The sequence below is a fragment of the Seriola dumerili genome, unplaced genomic scaffold, assembly GCF_002260705.1.
Source record: "Seriola dumerili isolate Sdu_G_001 unplaced genomic scaffold, Sdu_1.0 BDQW01000190.1, whole genome shotgun sequence".
In the NCBI taxonomy this organism is placed as follows: domain Eukaryota; kingdom Metazoa; phylum Chordata; class Actinopteri; order Carangiformes; family Carangidae; genus Seriola; species Seriola dumerili.
Genome location: NW_019174445.1, coordinates 71,197 through 93,676, shown reverse-complemented (window position 1 = coordinate 93,676; position 22,480 = coordinate 71,197). Strand labels below are relative to the sequence as shown.

Here is a 22,480-nt window from a genome sequence, read left to right as displayed (position 1 = left end):
ATGTCATATCTTGGATTTTGGCAAAATTGTGATGAATATTCAATTCAAGTCTTTAATTTCAACGAGGTAAATACCCACAAATCTTTTACTCTCCGTCGTGACTCGAGGTTTTCTGTTAAAGATTTGTAGCTCTGAAACCAGGCCAAGTATCATTCCTCATGACGAGTAAGTTGATGCTGATATGTAAAATTGATGTCATGCCCGTTGAAGATGTGTAACAGGATTTGAACAATGTTTTTTGTGGGGTGGGGGGGGTTAAGGACCGTATCATTTTGGGGCTCAAGCTTACAGCAACCAAAAGTTTCATCTGTTGAATCTGTTGAAATTAGACAATTTTCCTGCCAGAAACCTGCAGAAGCAATAAATATTCAGCTCATTCATGACAGCAGAATCGCATGAATAAAAAATCATCCTGGGAAATACGGCGTCTTCACAAGGAGTCTGAATGAAGTAATTAGAGATTCTGCACTGCGTCTGTTTGGGAACTATTATTTTATGCACCACGCACTTTCTTTATCTTTTGGGTCTCGTGTTTCCCCCTGACCTCCTCGAAATCCTCTCAGTTACTCCCCAACCTGGCCACGTTAGATTTCTCTATTCAGAGTAAAATCAATAGCAACCTAAAGGAGATCATTAGTCACTTGTGCTTTCAAATGGAGCTCTGCCTCAATTCCAGAAATACAGCTGTGAGATTACCACCCACAGCTCTGCAAATCCAAGACGTGGGGAGAAGAACTAATTATTTGTGGCAGATAATTGCTCTCAGGTTGTGCTAATACTACCATATGTGTGGGTGCACATACACAACAGCTCTTTTCTGTGATGATATGGCCTTTTTCTGAACAAATCCCATTAGATAAAAGGTTGAATTAAAAAGAGGGCGTGAAAGACATTTTTTAAGTGAGTAACTGCCTCATTCTGGTCTCATAGTTTTGAATCCCAAAGTCTTGCACTCTGTCTTGTACCTTTCTGTTGAGCAATATGAGCAGATCTACTCTTCAGGTGGTGCTCAGTAATAAAGTGTGGAAGCAGTTGTGTGTTAAGTGACCATTAGATGTAACACGTTTTGTTATCCCCGTGTTCTCAGGTTCAACACGGGCTCCGGCACAGGAACACTGATCAGCAAAGTGCAGATCAATCAGGGCCGCTGGCATCAGCTGGTGGTGACTCGCAATCGCCGGAACGCCATGCTCAGCGTGGACAACGAGCCGCACATCGAGGGCCAGAGTCCACGCGGCACAGACGGCCTGAACCTCGACACCAACCTCTTCATCGGAGGAGTGCTGGAGGATATGAAGCAGGAGTAAGACCTTCTTTTCTTACACTTGCACACCATTATTATAAGAATCTGGGCAGGAAATAAATTACCTGAAAATCCATCAGCTGTGGTTTCTAGTCTTCAAATTTTAATATTGAGTCCAGTATTCCACTAACTCCACACAGCACCTATTTGATTCCACATTTTCATCCACGGCTTGTTTTTTACTATGGAGTTATCTAATGTCCTTGTAAATCTGTCGGGGGCCTCTGGAAGAAATTAGCTGTGGGCCCCTATTAACCCCAAGTTTGCTGTAATTTGGCTAAATACAAGTTTATTTATATTTTGACATTTAAGAACAGATGGAATAGACAGCTACTGAAGACTCTTATCATTTCAGCTGATGTACATGCAATAAAAACTTGTCTGTGAACACGCACTTGTCTCTAATGCATGTTCACACATAAATCTGTAGTTAATGAGTATGGTTGGTAATCCAGCCTCGCTTACATGGCACTTGTTTTAGGATTTCATTTCACTGTTCAAAAAGAGCCACATCAGTATACTGTAAGTAATCACAGGTGAGCACGGACCAGATGTAGCAACATCTGTCTCAGGTGTTTATAGTAATGTAACGTGAGGCTGCGATACGTGTCGCTTTGAATCACTCTTGTTAAAAGAAACGGACGGATGGATAAAGATTCACTTACTTTTTCTCCACAATAACACTTCCTGTCTCTACGTCACATGTTGTTTAACTAACCAATCAGAGGCTAGAAGGACGTAGACTGAGGTAAATAAGAGGAAAAGTACAGAGGTGGATTCAGGAGGTAAATATGTTAATAATAACTGTGTCTCTCATTCGTACCCGTTTTCCTTTTCCTCCTCAGCGTAATGGAAAGGACAGCGGTGGCCACAGGTCTGGTGGGCTGCATCCGCTTGCTGGACGTCAACAACCGGGTGCTCAACTTGCAAGAGAACGGGGGCGACAGTCTGTACGGCAGTGGCGTGGGTGAATGCGGCAACAACCCCTGCCTGCCGAACCCCTGTAAGAACGGCGCCGCGTGCCAGGTCAAGGAGGCCGAGATGTTCCACTGCAAGTGCAGCAAGGGATTCTGGGGTAAGATGCCGACTCTGCAGAGGTGTAGTCGAGCAGTTTTCCCAGTGTCATACTGAGATTTCTTCACAGTCATGGAATCCTGACAAGTTTATTCCAGTGTGTGTGCAGGGAAATAAGTAGAAAATATGTTTTATTCATGTGTAATTTTCCGACTTTTCTAACACCTTGTCGTTAAAATTATGTTTATATCTCTTGCCTTGCTTTCTCTCCAGGGATTCACTGCGGTCATGACTTACTCACAAATCCTAAGTAAGCTTGACAGGCTAATTTGACAGTGTAACTCATGCCCCCAGCAGGAGCGCCGGGAGACATTTTGTAAACACCAACACCATCATATCCGAGTGTCCAATGCAGAAAATGAGAGATTAAATGTTGAAGTAGAACAGAAAACGTGGAAACTTCCACAACACGCTCAGTGATTGGCCTTTAGCCTATCTCTACTTCCACATCCCTTCCTCCTCCTCTTCTCCCTCCAGCTGACGCCGACTAACAAGCAACTCTCAGAGAAAATAGTTAAGACCAGACACCATCAGGGCCTAACCAAGCGTTGCCCCTCGCTGGTCGCACTGAAGCCTACCGCAGAAAGTTTCACACCAGAACCAAATTAATTGTCAGAGTTAACTTTTATGCTTGAATAGAAGAGGATTTTATAGTGACACGGAGGCATGTCAGTGGTTAGAGAACCTATTTTCCCTAAAAGAGCAATTTACCTTGAAGTCAGAATGTGGATGAGTGAAGTATCACCTCACATTATTATTACCTTTAATATAGGTGCTGTTTTTATGTTTTTTTTGTTATTGAGGAGCCTGAGAAGTAAAAATAACCCTGTGCTATGAAGACGCATTGCTGTGATCAAAGTTGTGTTGGCAAATGGATGGTGATAATGAGATTTGGACCATTGCCTGCGGACTCGCATTCAAGTTAATTTTGTCATCATGTCAATTTAGAGAATGGCCAAGATTGCCGGGATCTCGAAGGGAGGGACAGATCACGGAAAGAAAAGAAAGAGGAGAGAATAAATGGGTGGAGAGAGTTGTAGTTGGAGGGAGGACATGTCAGGACAGCCAGATGAATGAGGGAGGCGAGAGAGTATTAGAGCTAAAAAGATGGGAGAGGAGGAAGTGATATGAAAAAAAAAAAAAGGAAGAGAGTTGTGGTTGGGAAGAAGTGAGAGCGGAGAATAAAAGACAGCTTCCAAAAGCGTGAGTGAGGCAAAAACAGGGGAGCCCTGTGAGCTCAGCGGGGATGGGGTTCATTAAAGTGCTCTCCTCACCACAGGCTCTGACTGTTTAAGTAATGACGGGTGAATTCAGATGGCCTGTGGCAGAGGGCAAAACCATCATCCACCAGACGCTCGAGAGCCTTTCCCGCAGTCGCTATTGGCCCAAAAATATGGCCGCATGGCGGGGAGGCTCTCCACTGTTTAATCTGGATGTGTAATATTTTCAAATCCTATTAGAAAACGACCTCTATTACAGAGGAAATCCTCATCCCCCCTCACATTCTCTCAGATGGAAGAAAAGAAAAAGTGGTTGAAAACGTTGGCGGTTGTTGTGAGTTTCATTAGGTGTTTACTCATGATGGATTTGTGTGTGTGTGTGTGTGTCCAGGTCCAACTTGTGCTGATGTCCATGACCCATGCGAGCCCAACAGGTGCCACCCATCCTCCCAGTGCCAGGTGCTGCCGGAGGGAGGCTACAAATGCGAGTGTCCCATGGGACGTGAAGGGAAGCACTGCGAAAGAGGTACCTGACTAAAGATTATTTATCCTGCTGTAACTCCCATCACTTCATGCCTCAATTGTTCTCTCCGCTGCTTATCAAGGAGCACCAGTGTTTTGGTTTGCAGTCAGCTGGAGTACCAACTTCCTCCTTTTAGCCTCTCTTCCTCCCCTTTTCTTTCCGCTCTGTGACATTTCCATCCATCCTGGATCGAAAATGGAGATCAAACAGAGAGAGTGGGGGATGGGGGGTGGGCGGGTTGCGGCGGTGGGGGTGGGGGGGGGGTTGTGCCTTCAGGGTGGGAGGGGGAGTCGGTGGGCTGCGTGCACAAGTGAGGTAGATGATTGGCCCCGTCGGGCCATTCGCCACATTGACTCAGCTGCGCTTGTTAGCGGGTAAGCGGCAGCGAGGCTGCAGCCTTCCTCCACCACCTCCCTCCCTGTCTTTCCGCCCACAGGTGTTGTGTTCAAACATGTTTGTTGCTTCTTGGATACAAACATGGCAGAACCGGGCCACGGCTGGGGAAAAGACCAGAGCACAGCTCGGCTGCTTTTGAAGTTCATCATTAGCACTTTTGGCGGTGTCACATTCTGAAGTCTACCCGTGTTTCTTCCCTCCCTGCCTTTGTAGATGTTGTCATGAATGTTTGCAGAAGTTGACTACTTGCAACTCTGAATGAAAGAGAATATACTATTATGCGCATTCCTAAGAAAAGAGAGATGCGCACCTTTGTACACCTGGGAATTTGGAAAACCAGGTGGGAATAGCCTCCCATTAGCCCCAAGTCCCAGTTAGCAGGTGATGAAAGCAAACTGAGGTGAACCAAAATCAATGCTGTGTGAGCAAGAGCATCTCCCATTCCAAAGGGTATTTTTTTCCACAGGAATCAATGAGATGACTAATCACATCAGTCCTCCCCGCCCGTGGTGATTAATGAGAGCGTCAGTCAGACAGAGTGTCAGCGCCAGACAGGAGCTCGGAGATAAGGTGGCAACCAGGCGGCCGTATCCTCTGAGGGCTGCACTGAGAACAGTTACAAAGACAGGTAGCTCAGAGCCCACTCATCAGAAGCCTCAAGGTGAATTAGTCGTAATATAAAGGGTGTGTATAGGAGCGCGAAGGCATGTGTTCAGCTGAACTGTGGTTTCCATTTCAGTTCCGCCAGGGTTCATCAGTGCAGCTCACTGCTATAATATTCATCATCAAGGACTTTTCTCAATGGTGTTCCAATAGTATTGAATGGCCTACTTTCCTCTGTGCTTTTACCCTGTGATAGTGTAAATCATTACAATTTAGTGATGAAAGCAAGATCACTTGGACTCAGCCAGTCCTTGAAAAACTAACTGCAGGGGAGAGTTTGAATTTCAGCAGTGTTTTGCATTCAGCACCGACCAGCTAATGTTTGTGTGTGTGTGAGAGAGAAACTGTGTGTGTGTGTGTGTGTCTCTGATTCACAGTTCAAGCAACTCTATTGAAGAGCTAATTGATTACGGGCAGGTCCAGGAGCTTTGATTGCAGCTACAAAGTTTTTAACCGGCTAAATGTTCATTTCAGTCGCTTTGTTATCGTCTTTCCTTATTTCGTTTTGTTTTAATGCATTTTATAGGAAGTACTAATTAGGTAAGATTGCTCGTATAAAAACAAAATTACCTCAGAGCTTACTATCGACCTCAGCAAAATAGATGCAACGGCTCCGTGAGTATTGCTTTTGAGATTTTTATTTCCGTCTTGTTTGAGCACGACTGTAGAAAGTTCAACTTTTCCCCAACATCGACTCCCTCATAGTCATGTGAATGTTCCTGGTCACTCAGCTGTTTCAAATGCGCGGACCTCTGGTGACTTATTGATCACCACGCCATTATTTTGAGCGCAGGGTGAAGCAGAGAAAGCCCCCCCCCCCCCCCTCTCTCCACACTCCTCTATGAGAAACTACTTTCTGAGCGGCTCTGTTACTCTTATAGTTCAGTGCACAGTTTCTTGTGTGTGTGTGTGTGTGTGTGTGTGTGTGTGTGTGTGTGTGTGTGTGTGTGTGTGTGTGCGTGTGTGCGTGCAGGACTATTTTTTCCTCTCCTCCTCCATGTTGCATGCCATCATCATTAGCAGTCTTCTGCACAATAGCTAATTAGCTTTCTCATCTCCGTCTGCCTTCTCCATCCTTACTCGACTCAGCTAATCCCAGCCAATTACAAATAAAAGCTTTATTGCTGGCTACATAGGTATGTGTGTTAGTTTGTATGTGTGTGTGTGTATATGTGTGTGTTAGTTTGTATGTGTGTGTGTGTGTGTGTGTGTGCATGCGAGCATCTAGTGCTGCACATGCCTCTGAATGATGGTCGTTTCTGCAAACAGCATCATAAACACCACGTACCCCTGGCTGACACTTGAGTGATTTTTAATGTCAAGCCACTTGTTAGAGGGATGGCACAGTGCCTGTCCTAATCACTCCAGACAGCCAGAAACGGGACAACCAGACGTAGACCCGTTACAAAGACATGAATTTGTAAAAAGGCCTGCCAAAATACAATGGCTGCATTATTTCATGAGTCCCGGCTGTGGTGTTAAACTCTACATGTCTCCAAAGGTCCTTTGTTAAACTGTGGCGGGCTGTGTAATCAGTCTGGCATAAGGGTTTTTGAATTTTTTTGTTGAATATCTGTCAAGAGAAAGACTTAATCCCAAAGGCTATGAAAACACAAATCCATCTCTTTCCATAATGCTGACAGGTCCCTCAAAGATGTACTGACTATCCCTGAATTTCAATTCTGTCAGCAACAAAAACGGGACCTGAGGATGAATACATTCTCTTTGTTTTTTCCAGTGGCTGAGAGGAGAGGGGCTTACATGCCATTATTCAACGGAGACTCTTACCTGGAGCTGAAGGGGCTCCATCTCTATGGGCACGATCTGCGGTAAGTCCCGTGTCTCGGCATGACACCCACACAGTCGTGTCGTGTGCGGTGTGTATTACCAAACACTGGATATCATGTAGTTTTCATAGAGCTCGTTCTGCGCCCAAGGCAGCACTCCTTCTGTAAGCCTGAACTGAATTGACAATGAGGGTTACACAAATAACGCCTTATCTAGGCCTTAGCATGTAGAATATATAGTATCTCTACCCAATTTCCATATAGAAGGAGTACCATGCACCAAAAGCAAGCGTATATGCGTCCCTTGTTTTGTCGTGGGCGTGCGTACCAATGTATCTCCGGCTCTTTTTTCTTTTGCTACGACTGCAGTCAAAAGCTGAGCATGACCGTGGTCCTCATGGCCAACGACTCCAACGGTTTGATCTTCTACAATGGCCAAAAATCGGACGGAAAAGGAGACTTCATCTCTCTGTCCCTCAACAACGGGATCCTGGAGTTCCGCTACGACCTGGGCAAAGGTCCTGCCACCATCAGGTGAGCACGTCTATGAGGGTTCAAGTTAAAACAACCAGGGAGGGATTTCTTCTCTCTCTCTCTCTCTCACTGCGGCTATCGCAGTCAAGGCTTTTTAAAAAAACAAACATAAATAGAGACACAATTTTTTACTATGACTGTTTGTGATACAGGAGTAAAGAACCAATCCAGCTCAACGTGTGGAACACCATCAACTTGGAGCGCTCAAACCGCAAAGGAGAGATCATGGTGAACAAGAAGAACCCCGTCCGAGGGGAGGCACCGGTAAGAGCGAGCAAGCTAACAAATGGTTATCTTGTTTTGTTTTGTTTTTTTTGGTATGCAGGACTGATGGGCCTTTGCCTGCTGTGCTTAGCCTTGCTTGTGTTGTATAATCCTGTATTGGTTTGATCGTCTCCGTGCTCTTTATCGCCACGGCCTCGGGCGTTAGTGCTCTGTTTTCTCCCCGTGTTGAAGCGCTTCAGCTCGCCCGCTTCAGGCACAGTTGACTCTGCAAACTTTCCCTCCCTTTCCTGAGGTTTTTTTTTTCCACACCGCTTCACACCATGCGGTTTGATTTGCTGAAAATATGCCACTATCTCCCGACATCCATCAAGGTAAGAGGGAGCGCTCCAGATGGAGAGGCCCAGTTTGACAAGCTGTCTTAATTTTAGAAGTCCTGTAATTCCACTTTAAAAACATGAAATAGAGGAGAAGAAGAAGAAGAAGAAGAAGAAACTTTCAGCCTTTCAGCTCGCTGCGGTGCTGGAGATAAAATTTGCTGTTGCGCACAGGAAGGAAAAGCAGCTTTTACTGATGATGTACAGTCAATTTTATGAATTCAGCCTTTGAGGTGGCGTCTGGGGAGACAGAGGCAGATAAAGGAGATAGCAGCAGCAAGAATAGCGTAATGAAACTCTTCAGGCCCGCGTCTGGACCAATAAAGCAGGTACATGCTTCCAAATGAAGGCGATCTAATAGTCTGATAAGCCTGTAAGTCATCCAATTATATTAAACAGTGTAATTTGTGATTATGAACATGCACTCTGTCAACTCCATCATCGTCCTCTAAGACGCAATGCTCTCCTACTTTTTTTTTTTTTTTCCCTCTCACTGCTCTGTCCTTCCCCCACTGCCTCCCATCGTCCGTATGGTAATTGTGTTTTACTCCAGCAACACAGGCAGAAAATCTTATTAAAAGAGAAGACCAAGGCGAAAGCATGGAGGGAGGAGGGGCTGGGGGTTCGGGGGGGGGGACGGAGGGGACGCAAGGGATGAGCCGAGACTAGTTATGGAGCTCAATGCAGAGACCCCCATCGAGTGTGGCTCTCAGCTAATTCTCTCCTACTCCGGCTTTAAGAACGAGGAGGGAGTTACAGAACGCTTTGCTCAGAGAAAGCCCCGCATCACATCAAAGGTGGTCGCACACGCGCACTTATGGATACATATTGCATGCCGGGAGTGTTCATCATATCAAAGATGGCTCGGGCTGCCGGCATGATGAAGTACATATTTTCAAAGGCGCGTAGGTGCGGATAGGAGAAATAAAATAAATAATTTAAAAAAAAGCCTGACTTCACCTCTCGCTGAGTGGCAGCAGTCTGTAAATGAGGTTGGGTTAAGTGGCACTATTCACAGTCTTTCATCCATGAAGTTTGGAGATCTTTTCTTAATGGCACCATCTGCTTCATGCATGGCCTTCTCAGACTGGGTGTCTTATTTGCATTCACTCTCTCTTTAAGTGTAAACACACACTTGCACACGGCTTTGTGGGTGTATGTGTATGTGTACGTTCAGTAATACAAAAGGTGCATGCGCAGGAAAGCGGGCTCTTCACTTTTATTGTATTCTTATTTAATGTACTTATCTCACACACTGCAGCTATGTTTAATGCTCTTACAGATGTGCCCGGTGTGTATGTATGTGTACATGAGGGTGTGTGTGTGTGTGTGTGTGTGGGTGGGTGCGTGTTTCATGGGCTTTTGCACTTGCCTACTGTAGCTCCGCATGCCTTTCTCTGCACAGACACTTACTAGTCTTCCCCTAATAACTCTCTTCCTCCCTATTTTCTTTCCTTCTCTATGATGTGCTGTCTGGAAATAAGAAATCACGCAAGGTAATGAGACAAGTCCCAGTCACACCTTAGCCCATTTTTCATTTGAGTCGTTCACTGTGTCCTCTCACCCCCATCTCTCTCCATACACAACAGCACAGAAAAAAAAAGAAAAAAAAAGAAGGTACTTCTGCAGAGCAGCGGGCAGCTTTAAAGGTGCCAGTTCTGTAGAAAAACTTTGCCATTTCATAAACACCATACGCACGCACACAGCACCGAAGTAGAGATGCTCTTAAAGAACACGGTTTGGCTTTCACCTCGGTCCATCTGCTGTGGGGGTGGAAGGAGGGTGGGAAGGTGGGAGGGAAGAAGGAAAGAAGGCAGTCATCTTTGTGATGGCCATTGTTTTTAGCAACAAAGAAACGTCTTCATTAGTCCGGTGTAGGCGGACATAGCACGCCAGTGCCGCGTGGCTGTGGGAAAAAGTGAGAGCGAAGACGGGAGGCGAGCGAAGGGGAAGAAATACATCGTAGGAGACGGTGAGGTGCCAAGCCAAGCTGGGCTGTTCTTTTTGTCATCTGCTCTCTCTTCTTTTTTGCAAACAGGAATGATTCTCCATAATATCATAAAAGTCGCTCACTCTTTCACCCACTCACTCACCACATAACACAAACATCACCGAGTAAGAATCACTCCATGGAACCAGCTGTCTCCTTTCACCAGGTGCAGATTATTACCTACAAATCAGAACATGATGCACCATTTCATTGCATGACATCTCACTTTAGAGCCGTAGAGAAAGTAACTACGCAGAGGTAGACCGTGCTCAATCGCACAATAAAAGGTCTTAAACAAGGTAGAAAACTCTTGGAGACAAAGCTCAGTTTGCATCTGCGTCAGAGTAAGCGAGTGTTGCCGAGCAGTAAAGGTCTACACAAAGAGCCTGAGGTGGCCAACTCTGCCCCGCAGTTGGTGACAACTTTTCGCTGAGCCGAGAGGCACCAGCCACAGCTGTGTCCAGCAGCTTTGGCCAAGGTCCCCACCCTGTCTCTGTTGGAAGCATTTCAAGGTGCAGTGACACAGCCCCCGGGCTTCAGCCAAGCACCACTGCCTCCTGCTCTCCAAATCCAATCCTAAATAAAAGCCCAGCCGGCGCCAGCTTGCCTGCACAAAGCCTGTTTATTTGGCCCCTTCCATCATTTTTCCAGCAATTAACTCCACTTTACCCCTCTGGCAATTACTGCCCTACATAAAATAAAGATCATTAATTCCTTCCTTCTGAAGTGGGCCAGGCTCCTCCATGCAGAAGGAGGAAGTGGCACCTTGCTAATACAAAGCAATTGTCCCAAAGGTTTGGAGGAGAGAATCGAATTTCATAGTTGTCTGTCGCGCAAATGAATTGCAATTAATGTGTCTCCACACTCAAGTGTTTGAAAGGTCGGTGCTTATAATCAGCCGGTAATAAGGAATGTCCGTAAAGAACCATCCATATCTCAAGTCCAGCCTGCCCCTGATTTCCCATTCTAGTCCTTTTTTTATGTCTCACAGATAGAGGATAATTGACCACTCTCTCTGAGAGACATAGAATCAATTATGTTGTAATGTATCAAGTGTATTGACAAGGAAAAAAGGCAAGGAAGTGCAGTTAAAGCGTCTGCTGGCTACAATATGGATAAATCCTTTTTCTTTTAATGTGACAATCTATATGACTGTGACATGTCTGCAAAGGATACAACTTATTTCAGGCTCCCCGGACACAAACAGATAAGTCCACTTACTAAAGTAAAGCCATTACGTGCTGAATAGAAAAGCCCTGAGAGAAACTGCAGATGGGATATGGAAAAGATTAAATTGGCGTTCTGAAAGATATAAAGTATGTGGAGCTTTATATATTTATTTTTATCTTTGAGATTGCACGGCTTGAGCTTACCAGCTGAAAACTCTTTATGTCCCTGTCTCATCAGAATCTGCACGTAGATCTTAACCTGAAAGAGTCTCTTTTCGTTGGTGGAGCTCCTGATTACAGCCGACTGGCAAGAGTGGCCGCTCTCACAGACGGCTTCAAGGGAACAATCCAAAAGGTAAATGTTTACAAGCCTCTATTTCTTGATGGGCTGCTGTGTCCGTCGCTCTTGCTTATGGATTCGGATAATGTAAATACAGTGTGTTATTTTAATGACTCTGTAGCGAAGTCGAACCGTAAGTTATTAGCTGTCCAGCTGTCACACTACAGACCCCCACATTAGTAATTTTCCATTATAAGCTCACACTGTGACGGGCAGTGGTTCTGCTCATTTGGATTAGCGTGCACTAATAATAGAATGCACATATTGAAGTCCCTCCATTTCACTATTCTCAGATCTTTCCCTGACAGCCCTCCAGTTTTTTTTTTTCTGTTTTTTTTTTTTTTCCCATTCTCCAGCAAAAAGCTCATCTCTGAGTGCCAAAAATAACCCAGTGGAACAAAGGCAGGATGTTTCTGTTTGCACAAACTTGTCATTAGTTCTCTTCTGCAAACTTTCCCTTGACAGTTTGGAGCTAATCAAAAGCTAAATGTGGCGTTTGTCTTACGTGGCCTGTAGGGAATAGTTAATTATGAGTAGGATGGGTATGCACTGTCAGTTTGATGTACTGTTTAACGCGTGTGTTGTATCAACACCTCATTTCTGAGGCATTTTACCGCGCGGCGACAGCGTGGCATTCATGTTCAGAGGAATTACATGTTAAATAAACTCTACAGTATCACTGTACACTGATGTTTAGTCATGTGTCGTGATAATTGGTTTTAATGATCACTCGGCTGAAAACACAACACCTCAGAACTCGATGACAACAACCCAGCGTGGTAAATAATGAAAATCTTCAAGTGTTTTGTTAAGGAGAGAAAAAATAAATCAGATAAGTTTGACAGCAAAAAGCAATGAAATGTAAGTAAGAGATGGAAAAGCAAGACAAGAATCAGAAAGGTAACCCTCCAAAGAAAGGTCAAAAACAATTAGAGAGTACTGCATAAACACAGAGGAGTGATTCATGTGATTAGACTGAAACACTGGTTTGATTTACAGGAAAAATCCAGCCGGTGTTTTTAAACTACAGATTTTAATTGAGCTTCTAGGGACTTAAAAATCGTAATGTTAGCCTTACTGGGGTATGGAGTGTATATTTTCTCAATTAGTCTTACTGTGAGTGAACACACTTACATGAAGACGGTTTTCTGACGGTCTTCTCAGAACAGCTTTGGATATTTTAGTTTCTGATTTCTGTTATTTCTGTGCACAAATCAGGATTTAGCAACGTTTGAATCAGAACGAGCTGTGGGCTTGTTTTGTTCCCAGGCCACTGATCAATACACACCCACACAGTCCACTTTTGTTAGACCCTCACTGCCTAGTAAATGCCCAGTTTAACAAACTCCATGCCTCAGTGCAGCCTATCCACATGTTAATGTGCTGTCTCCGAGCCCAAGCCGAGATAACACCTGATGACCTCATCTGGGTTATTGTTCTCAGACTCGGTAAAACTCACCCAGAGCAACAGAAGACATCATACAGACATTAATAACTAGCAGGAAGCTGACTGTGTTTTCTGCTCCCAGATCGTTCTGATGGGCACACCCGTCCTCAGAGAGGAGCACGCCCTGCGCTCCAGCGACGTAGCCATGTTCCAGGACCACCCGTGCTCTCAGGAGCCCTGCCACAACGGCGGCCTCTGCAGCCCCCAGCTGGACACCTACGAGTGCGTGTGTCTCAACGGTTTCTCAGGGGGACACTGTCAGAACAGTGAGTATCTCGCTGCCATCTTCCCCGTCCGTCCGTCCACATTTGTCTTCATCCTACTGATCACTCTTGTCACTCCAGATATCTTTGTTAGGATCAGCGCTTGTTGGCTTGAGATCACGCCATAATGGCTGTGTGTGCAATTGCAATCAGCCATTGTAAGTGCACACATTGTTCTGTTTCTTCGTCCAACGTTATTTGGTTTTACTCTGAAAGGATACCTGGCAGCAATTTGGATGCATGAGTGGGACTGAAATCAGTGATGCTTTATGCAACACAGCTTGTTCTTGGCGTGTGTCAGCGGCTGGTGAACCACCAGTCTACTTCTGCTTAGAAGGCCTTTGTTGGTTTTGTTCTGTCTAGGAAAGGTAATAACGTTGATATTAGACGTGTTAATCTCTTTTATGTTGGGGTTATTGTGAATTGATTTTCAAACTGAAGCAGCAATTATGAAAGTGATGAAATGTGTCACTTGAATATTCATGAAAAGCTCTTTGACGAGAGTTGCGCACCCCTTTCATCATCTTCGTGTCACTCTGCCAAAGACACACACTCACTCCGGCCCGATCTGTCTCACACACTCAGTCACTGCCTTCGCCATTAACCTTGTGCGTGTGGCCGACTGTCCCTTTCACGTTAATTAAAACTACAAACGCACCAACACACCCCCTGCCCCATTTGCTCACACTCCATTGCCTTCGGCTCTGATAACTGAACCCTCTGTCTTATATTGATTGGTGTGATCTCATCCTCTGTACAATCCTCTTTCCCGCCACCGCCCTCCCACCCCTGCCCCCTTCTTCACAGCCATCTACGAGAAGTCTGCCGGAGAGACGGAGGCCATCGCCTTTGACGGGCGGACGTTCATTGAGTACCACAACGCCGTTACAAAGAGGTAAGGAAGAGGACAAGGGGAGCATCCTCATATATTCAGCTTCATCTAACATCTCCATTGTAATAGCTATTAGCCAAATAACCCCTCTTGTCTATCCATCTCCTCCCTTGGTAAGCTGTGATGACAGTGTTGATGATATCATCAGTGCTAGGGCTTCAGGGTGAACTAGGCGCTTGGCTAATAGCTCATCCCCCCCGTCTGTGCCAGTCCTACTCCGCTTTTGACAGGATTTTACTAATTAGCAAGACGGTTAACACTCACAGTGTCGCCCTGAGCGCGCTCAGTTCACTCCGTGGTCTCCTGCTTAGCTCACACTGACGCCGGACAATAAGCACACATGCATGATTAATCTTTTTTATCCTATTCTGAATATATATATATATATATATGACTGTTCTCCATAAAACTGGCATCCGGGGGGTTAGACATGTCGCCTGCGATTTTCACCCTGCAAAGAGAAAATGTTGATGAGGCAAGTGTAAAATGGTTTTCAAATGGGTGTAAACAAACAAAAACAAAAAAAACAAAAAACAAATCCCGTCCCTTTAGGCAGCTGATGAGACATTTTTACTCTTCCATCCATCTACAAGGTTGGCAAGAGTGCGCCTCCAGGTTGGCATAAACAAAAATGTTTATGTGATGAACCTGAAAAGACATCAAGCGTATGGCTCTATATCTTCATCACACAGCTCTTCACACAAACACTCAGAGGTGTGAAAACCGGCCCACAGCCTGCAGATCGTCACACTCTCACAGAGACACACAACTCACTCACAGAAACAACTGGCCGGAGAACTCTGTCAGATGTGTGTGTGTGTGTTTGTTTCTGTGTGTGTGTGTGTATGTGTGTGTGTGTTTCTGTGTGTGTCTTTCTGTGTATCCTTGTTCTGTCCTGTCCTTCAGTCTGACCTCCGCTGTCGTTGTCCACACATGTCGTGTCTCATATAAATGTCCTTCACTGTCTTTCCTTTTCACTCAAGCCAACTGACCAATGAGATCCCAGAGTAAGTAGACTTTCTGAGCGGGCGTCTGCCCAGCTTCAAATCAAAGCCCAACTAACAGCAACAAAGAAGCCATTTTTTTTATAGTTAACCCAAATGAAGAGATTAAAATACATTCAGTTTCCTGTCATATTTTCCACACAGAAATCATCTTTAGCGTTAAAGTCAGATTTTACATTCAAGCTCCACATCCATAATTTCATTTGACAGATTTCATTATTTGAAAGACATTCTGCAGTGTCATTAGATCCTGTCTTTTTTTATTTCCCCCAGTGCAGAGGGAAGCATGAATGGGTGCATGATAAGCATTGTGCTAACCCCCCCCTCCCCCTCCAGAGAAAATGAATTGCTGTACTAAGAATGTGTAATATTTTATGCATGGTTGTAACTCGTTCATAAACAAAACGAATTGCCATGCACTTTACGCTGAATGGCATTATCTGTTATGTGGGAAATGGATGAGACCCCTTGAAAACTGCAAGAGGAGGATATACTAAATACCCCTTAACCTAGTTTCTGGTGCCTGAGGAGTTGCTGCTTGGGAAAGCCCTTGGTCATGACTTAGTTATTAAGGGTTTTTCTTCCTGCTCATTAGCTTGGTAAGTAACCTCTTGTTAAAGAATCCCACAAAGCGACGAAGCAGAATTCAGCTCAAATTAAGCTGACTGGTTTCTGCCCAGAGTTCCAGTCCATGCCAGGGCCTCTGTCATTTCGTTTTTGCCAGATCTCTAAGTGTAATTGTGAATAATTACGGAGTCGGTCGTACAGTGAGCCAGTGACATGTTAATCACAGATTTGTCTCCCTTTGTAGATTAGACCTCCAGTTGAGATCTCTCGGCAGTGTGTAGCCATGGGCATCAATCTCACTTAGCAGGAGGGGACAGTGGTCCTTGGAGCCAGACTGTCAAAAGTTTAATGGATGTCACATTTACTAAGAGCCACAATGAGTGTGAATCTAAGCAAAACAGAGCCGCGGCGCAGCACTCCGAGGGTGCGCCGATCAATTCGGCATGATTTGATTTTGTAAAGGAAATGAATAAATTTCTCAAGAGGCCATTAAGAGCCGGGGTGAGGCCAGAATGTCAAACGCTCACCTTGGTTTAATGTTTCTGTTACTATTTACAGCGCTCTCTGATCTCGCCTCCCTTCACCTCTCAGCCCGCACCTGAAAGCTCAGGTCGATTTGCTCAAGCACCATTATTTCAGTGACAAATCATATCTGGCCATGACTCTCCTCTGATATGGTGGTTGACCCCATTTTTTGACAATTTCCCAATTTTTCTCATTCACTGCTTTCATCTCTCGACAGAAGGTAATTGCTGCTGCACTGTGGCATGCAGCGCCATAAATATAAAAAAGGAATTCTTCAATAATTGGACGGCGACTTAAAGCAGGCTTTTTACCAGTGTGGACTCTGACAATGAATGTGCTAAATCTTGATGCTAACTTTAAAAAAAAAAAAAAGAAAAATGCTTGATATCAGGGCATTTTGGTGCATTAATCATCCATCTTGATCCAAGTGGTTCCCTTGAGAACCACCTTTTATGGCCGTGGTGTGATCTGTGCTAAGCTACACACTTCCTACGATCACACAACAGTTGTTATCGACTCTTGACATGGTCGATATTGTAGTAGAGCCGATAAGTTATGCTTTTTGCAGCTCCGGGTCTAAACCAGACCTCTGTGAGTCACCCAGTGAACTCACAACACCCTCCTCCCCTCCTTCCTTCTTTCCTTCTGGCCTCTTGCGCTTACACTGCATGCCGTTGACTTTCTCCCCTGCTCCCTTAAGTCCTGAGTCTCTGGAGAACCCATCTGACCAGAGGTGAGTCTCTCAAAGCTTTTAGACTTTGATGCCGTCCACTCACATTTTGCCTCCTCATCCCCACCCCCACCCCCACCCCGTTTCTCTCCAGACAACCCCTCCTCCCCGACCTCTCACAGGGCTAAATCCTCCGCCTGCAGAGACAACATTGTTTCCATTATTGAGATAGAGTTACCAATACGAATCACAAAGAGCCGCTGCGTATGCTTCAATTAATTCTCAAGTTCAGAGCTCTGATAACGGCACAGAACCAGCCAGAGCTGCAGCCTCTTTGCAGTAGCTGTCCTCCCTGATGGCTTCTTTATTATTCTAACCACTACTGCCACCTAGAGTTGAAATGGAGGACAGCACTCTGAGAAGCCCTCTGAGAATTTGAATACATATAAGTAGATAAAATCCCTCTATTTACAAAAAGAAACAGCAAACACACTAGAAATCTATAAAGTCAGTGGTGTATATAAGATTTAGAACGCCGTGCGCCGGTGTTGTTTTATTCATGATATATTCAGCACTTTTAATAACCTTGACCTTATCACTGACAAGTTGCTCCGATGGAGATTTATTGGGCCCTGTAAGCTCTTTGAGGGTTTGCCAGGAGAGGGGTTCGCTGAGCTTTATGTGTGTTTTTTTTCTTCACTGAAGAAAAAACAAATATGATGCTCTTAAGTCATACTTTTTTTCTTCCTGTTAACCTCAGCAGATTCAGTTAATCAAGGAGGTCGAAGTTTCCAACCTAAGCATGCCTTTGAAGGAGGAAATCAAATTTGATTCTGGATTCTTTCCCTCCCCAATTTCTGCTGAGGTGAACCAGCCTCGCTACAGGCCACAGTTCTCAAACTCCAAAGTTAAATATCATCCCATTGCTTCTATTTTTAATTCTTGCTCACACTTCAATATTAATACTCACAGAAAATTAGAAAAAAAAAAAACTTCTTACAGTTTAAGGAGAAGGCGTCATACTCAATTTCTCTTTATCCCCTCCCATTTCCTGTCCTGTTTGTAATCCCATGAGCCTCCCTGTTTGCTATGCTGAGTCCTTTGTCTTGTTGTCTGTCTTGTCTAATCTTTATCTCCAGCTCTGTGCTGCTCTGTTGTTGTTGTTGTTGTTGTTGTTTATTTAATCCATGTCATAGGCTCTTTGTCATATGTGTTGTCACCTTGTTTTTGTCTCTGTGTTTAAATACCCATCGAAGAAGGTGGAAGTAGATCCAGTCGCCCAGATGTGCAGAGACAAATGCACAGATGCTGATTGATGACGCGGTCACACAATCATAAACACACAAACACGACTCTGTGGAAGTCTACTGTATCTCTGCTGGACTCGCAAAGAGCACAGGAACTTTAGGTGCTCCTGTAAGTGTGTGTGTGTGTGTGTGTGTGTGTGTGTCCAGGAGTAGACGTGCGATGGTGGATAGCAGAGGCACATCACGGTGTGTATGTTTCTCACACATCAGTGGCAGTGACATACAGCGCCTCTTAAGGATAGGTGGAAGTCACTGGTCTCTGCATCCAAATCACCCTCACAGCTGTAGCAGTCAGAGGACTGGAGATCAAACAGCTGCCTAAAAGGCACACGCACACACACACACACTCACACACACTCACACACACAGAGGAAGTACTGAGGAGTAGCAGTTCAGGCTCAATAAGAAGTAGAAAGGCCAACAGACAAACTGCTACTCCTCAACTCTGTCTGCCTCCTGATTCTCCTGAAACGTCTCTGTGTCTCTGTTACTGAGACGCTGTAGAGCTCGAGCTACGAAGCTTTTCTGGCAACATGTGCAGGCGAACACAACCATATGTCATGCTTGAGTCATTTGTAACGTAGCCTCGAGACAGCAGCAGAAGTCCCTTTGCTTCACATATGCATCTACAAATGACACAAGCGTCACTCGAGCTGCGTCAGCTACGGTCTAGATTAGAATTGTTTTTGATGAGTTGGACCACTAAGCTTACTCGTGTGTTTTCTGTTCTGCTAGTGAGAAGGCTCTGCTGGTGAACAAGTTCGAGCTGAGCATCCGGACAGAGGCGACCCAGGGCCTGGTGCTGTGGAGCGGGAAGGGCGTGGAGCGCTCGGATTACATCGCCCTGGCCATCGTGGACGGTCACGTCCAGATGACGTACGACCTGGGCTCCAAGCCCGTGGTGCTGCGCTCCTCGGTGCGTGTCGACACCAACCGCTGGATACGCATCAAGGCCAGCAGGTGAGATGCGAGACGGCAGGTAGTCGCGGATCAGGAGTGAAAGCTTTTACAGTTAGACCAGGATTAGACTTAATCCATATAGTATTTGTGTTGATGCAAACTGTGAGATCTCTTGCATGAATCCTCTGCTGCACAGTGATCCCTTGCACTGAGATGACTCTCATTAGATTCAGATTAAGGTTATTTTCATGCCCGGTCATGCATGAGCCTGACGCATTGCGTATCAAATTGCTTAGACACATTAATGAATGTTCAAAAAGGAAGAACATGTGGCAACATCCCAACAGATATCATAGGAAATATTAATAATTCCTCACAGTGTCTGTATAAACACATACACTGTATACATACAGTAGACTCACTTACATACATTCACCCTATTTGAAGACATAATGTGCATGGGCGTGGACGGACACATTTACCTGGGAGACAACCCTGAGGTAAACTTAGCTGTTCCCCACTCACTGTGCAACTTTAATCATATTGCGCCTTTTAAAAAAACAGACACACAAGTAAGAATGTGTAATATAAGGCAAAGAAATGCATTAGAACAACTTTTATTTTAAGGAACTATTTGTAAGTTTTGCTACATAGCTAACGTTAGCATTAACAGCGGTTTACTTGCCAGTCTCGAAGAAACGTTGCAATTCCTTTACTCGCCAAGAGCAACACTAATGTTTCCGCCTGAGGTTTGTTGTGTGGTAATTTTATTAAACACAAATTCATGTAGGAATTTTACAGTATACAAGCACAATATCAGCTGAGAAGATGAAGGCGTTAAAACTAAATTATGAACACAGGAAACCCTTTATTCAAGCTCAGCTGTCGTGGTCGTGCTTTAGCGGTGTATATTCTCCTGCTCCAAATCAACACTCCAGCATGTGTCTGCAGTCTACACGGAAGTAAATAACACATAAAGTAGACACAATAATGCAGGTTCTAGCAGCCGCACAGTGATGTAACACACTAATGGATCCCTTTTATTAGCAACAAATGAACAGCCTGAACTTTTGAAAATGACCCACTTAGCACCTTTTTCCGTGCGATTGCTCCTTTATCGCTGGTGAACATTTGCTTTCAACATGGCTGAGAATGGAAGTAAGGGGGATAATTAGATCGGTCGCGTAAGGCAAGAATAATCGATCCCCGAAAAGCTGCCGCATCCATTCCAAACGGGGATTTGGCCAAATCTCATCCCAGGCTTATGGGGGGGGGGGGCCCACATGAGTTGCTGGAAGATGATATGATTTGGATGTTGATGATGGTGTAAATCGCAGCGTGTGGCACGGAGCTCACGTAGCTACAAATCTATCTGTGTTTGCGGCTCGCCTTTAATGACACTCTCTCTGTTGGAGACCCACTTTAGCGGGGTTCGAATTAGCCCCGTCGTCACAATTCTTAAGTGTGTGCTAATGCATAACACGGAGCCACCTAAAATTAATGGCGCTGTGACGGCATCTGTTAGCTGGTAGACAGGCACATTTAGAATGCTGCTTGGCAAAGGCAGTTATGTGAGTGCTTAGTGCGCTGCCAGTGGAGGAATGGAGTCTTGATGCTTCAGATTAAATGAAACTGCAATTTACAGCTATTCGGTGTGACGCCCATGCATCAGACCAACTTCCAACTGCATGTCTCTCTCTTTTTCTTTCTCCTCCTCAGAGCACTTAGAGACGGCTCTCTACAGGTTGGCAATGAGGCAGCGGTAACGGGGTCGTCGCCTTTGGCGGCAACACAGCTGGACACAGACGGAGCACTCTGGTTGGGTAGGTAACCACACATGTTAAAAAAGAAAGAAAAAGAAAACTGTCATTCATACTTGAAAATGTGTCTACAAATGCAATACATCAAACCGGGGGAATACTTGTAATTCTGTAGTACTTTTTCATCCTGGCCACTGGTAGAAGGCTGCCAGAAATGAGCAATGAACTCATTGGCATTGCAGAGGATAAGCAAAGTCTGTGGCAGGGGAAAAAAGATTGCGTTTTGTGCAACAAAAAAAAAAAATGTCCGTGCCTATTCAGGTATTGAGTTGAGAAATGAAAGGCTATCTGACTAACTCAAAAGTTGTCTTCTCTCCTGAATTGAAAATGGCCAAAGTCAGCCCGTTATCTACCTCGAGTTCAATTTGGTCTGAACTTGGCTCAGAGAAAATGGTTTGTGAAAGAACACACATGGCACGGCAGGATTGAAGGTTCTGAGGAAATAACATTGAGGACGGGCGGAGAAATAAAGTCAGGCTGTTCTTTAAAATGCAAAACGCACAGTGGTGAAGAGGAGAGGCAGCCTGAGTGACATTTAAGAGACACGCTGCCAGACGTTAGAGGGTTTGCGCTCGTGCACTCAGGTACATGTGTACAAACACACGCACGCACGCACACACACACACACACACACACACACACACGTACGTATACACAGGGAGGCAGTGCAGTGGAACAGGTGCTGAGCGAGCCCTGCAGCAAGAATACATAATCCTCACACAGCCCTCCCATCGAGAGCCCTTCTCCTTTTTAAATCCCCTTTTCACTGTTCATCATTAATTCATCTGTAACTCGCATGAAATTAGCCCTGTCGATCCCTGATTCGGAGGCACGCAATCCGATTAAAGGGGGCACGGACAGGGGATGTAAAGAGCTCGACGGGGATGTGAACTCTCAGCCTGACAGATTAAAAAAGAGAAAACATGGAAGAGACGGAGAAATGGGGAATGATGCGCGGGGGGGGGGGGACGAACATAAAGGGAAGAAAGGAAGAGGATGCAGGAGGATTCTGACAGTGTAGACGGCAGAGAGGGAGAGAGAGCAGCAGGTAAAACATCAAAAAACTGGGGTCAGCCTCTCTCTCTCTCTCTCTCTCTCTCTCTCTCTCGCTCTCTCTCTCCACACATACAAATGGATCTCATGAAATTCTGAATAAAGACGTTTCATGCTGATTTATTGAGAAAGACACTAATGACTACTTTGGGCGTGCTGGCTCCAAAGAGTAGCTCAAAACACCATCAAAAACGGTAAAATGAGCCAGCCACACACCCTGCAATTAGGTCATCAAGTCTCCACAGAGAAAAAAAAAAAAAAAAAAATGCTGAGACTTAGTTAAAAAAACAGTAAAAGACGTTTGGATCATTTGAATTTGACGAGTAAGTGCAGAAAATGAAACAGTGAAATAAAGTCAAAGCAAAATGGAAAGTACAAGCGACTGAAACGTTTGCTTTGAAGTACAAATCCATGATATTTTTATATTAAGAAAT

At 44.9% G+C, this 22,480-nt stretch overlaps 1 protein-coding gene across 1 annotated transcript in view; it reads left to right on the top strand.

Annotated features, from left to right (window-relative positions):
* agrn (agrin) overlaps positions 1-22,480 on the top strand; it is a 254,619-nt gene that overhangs the window by 230,671 nt on the left and 1,468 nt on the right. The window contains exons 25-36 of the mRNA XM_022753198.1: positions 1,088-1,303; positions 2,149-2,378; positions 3,989-4,123; positions 6,918-7,008; positions 7,336-7,500; positions 7,653-7,764; positions 9,584-9,595; positions 11,497-11,613; positions 13,128-13,311; positions 14,116-14,203; positions 19,009-19,233; positions 20,893-20,996. Of these exons, the coding sequence (XP_022608919.1) occupies positions 1,088-1,303; positions 2,149-2,378; positions 3,989-4,123; positions 6,918-7,008; positions 7,336-7,500; positions 7,653-7,764; positions 9,584-9,595; positions 11,497-11,613; positions 13,128-13,311; positions 14,116-14,203; positions 19,009-19,233; positions 20,893-20,996 (1,679 nt within the window). The remainder of the gene's footprint in view (positions 1-1,087; positions 1,304-2,148; positions 2,379-3,988; positions 4,124-6,917; positions 7,009-7,335; positions 7,501-7,652; positions 7,765-9,583; positions 9,596-11,496; positions 11,614-13,127; positions 13,312-14,115; positions 14,204-19,008; positions 19,234-20,892; positions 20,997-22,480) is intronic.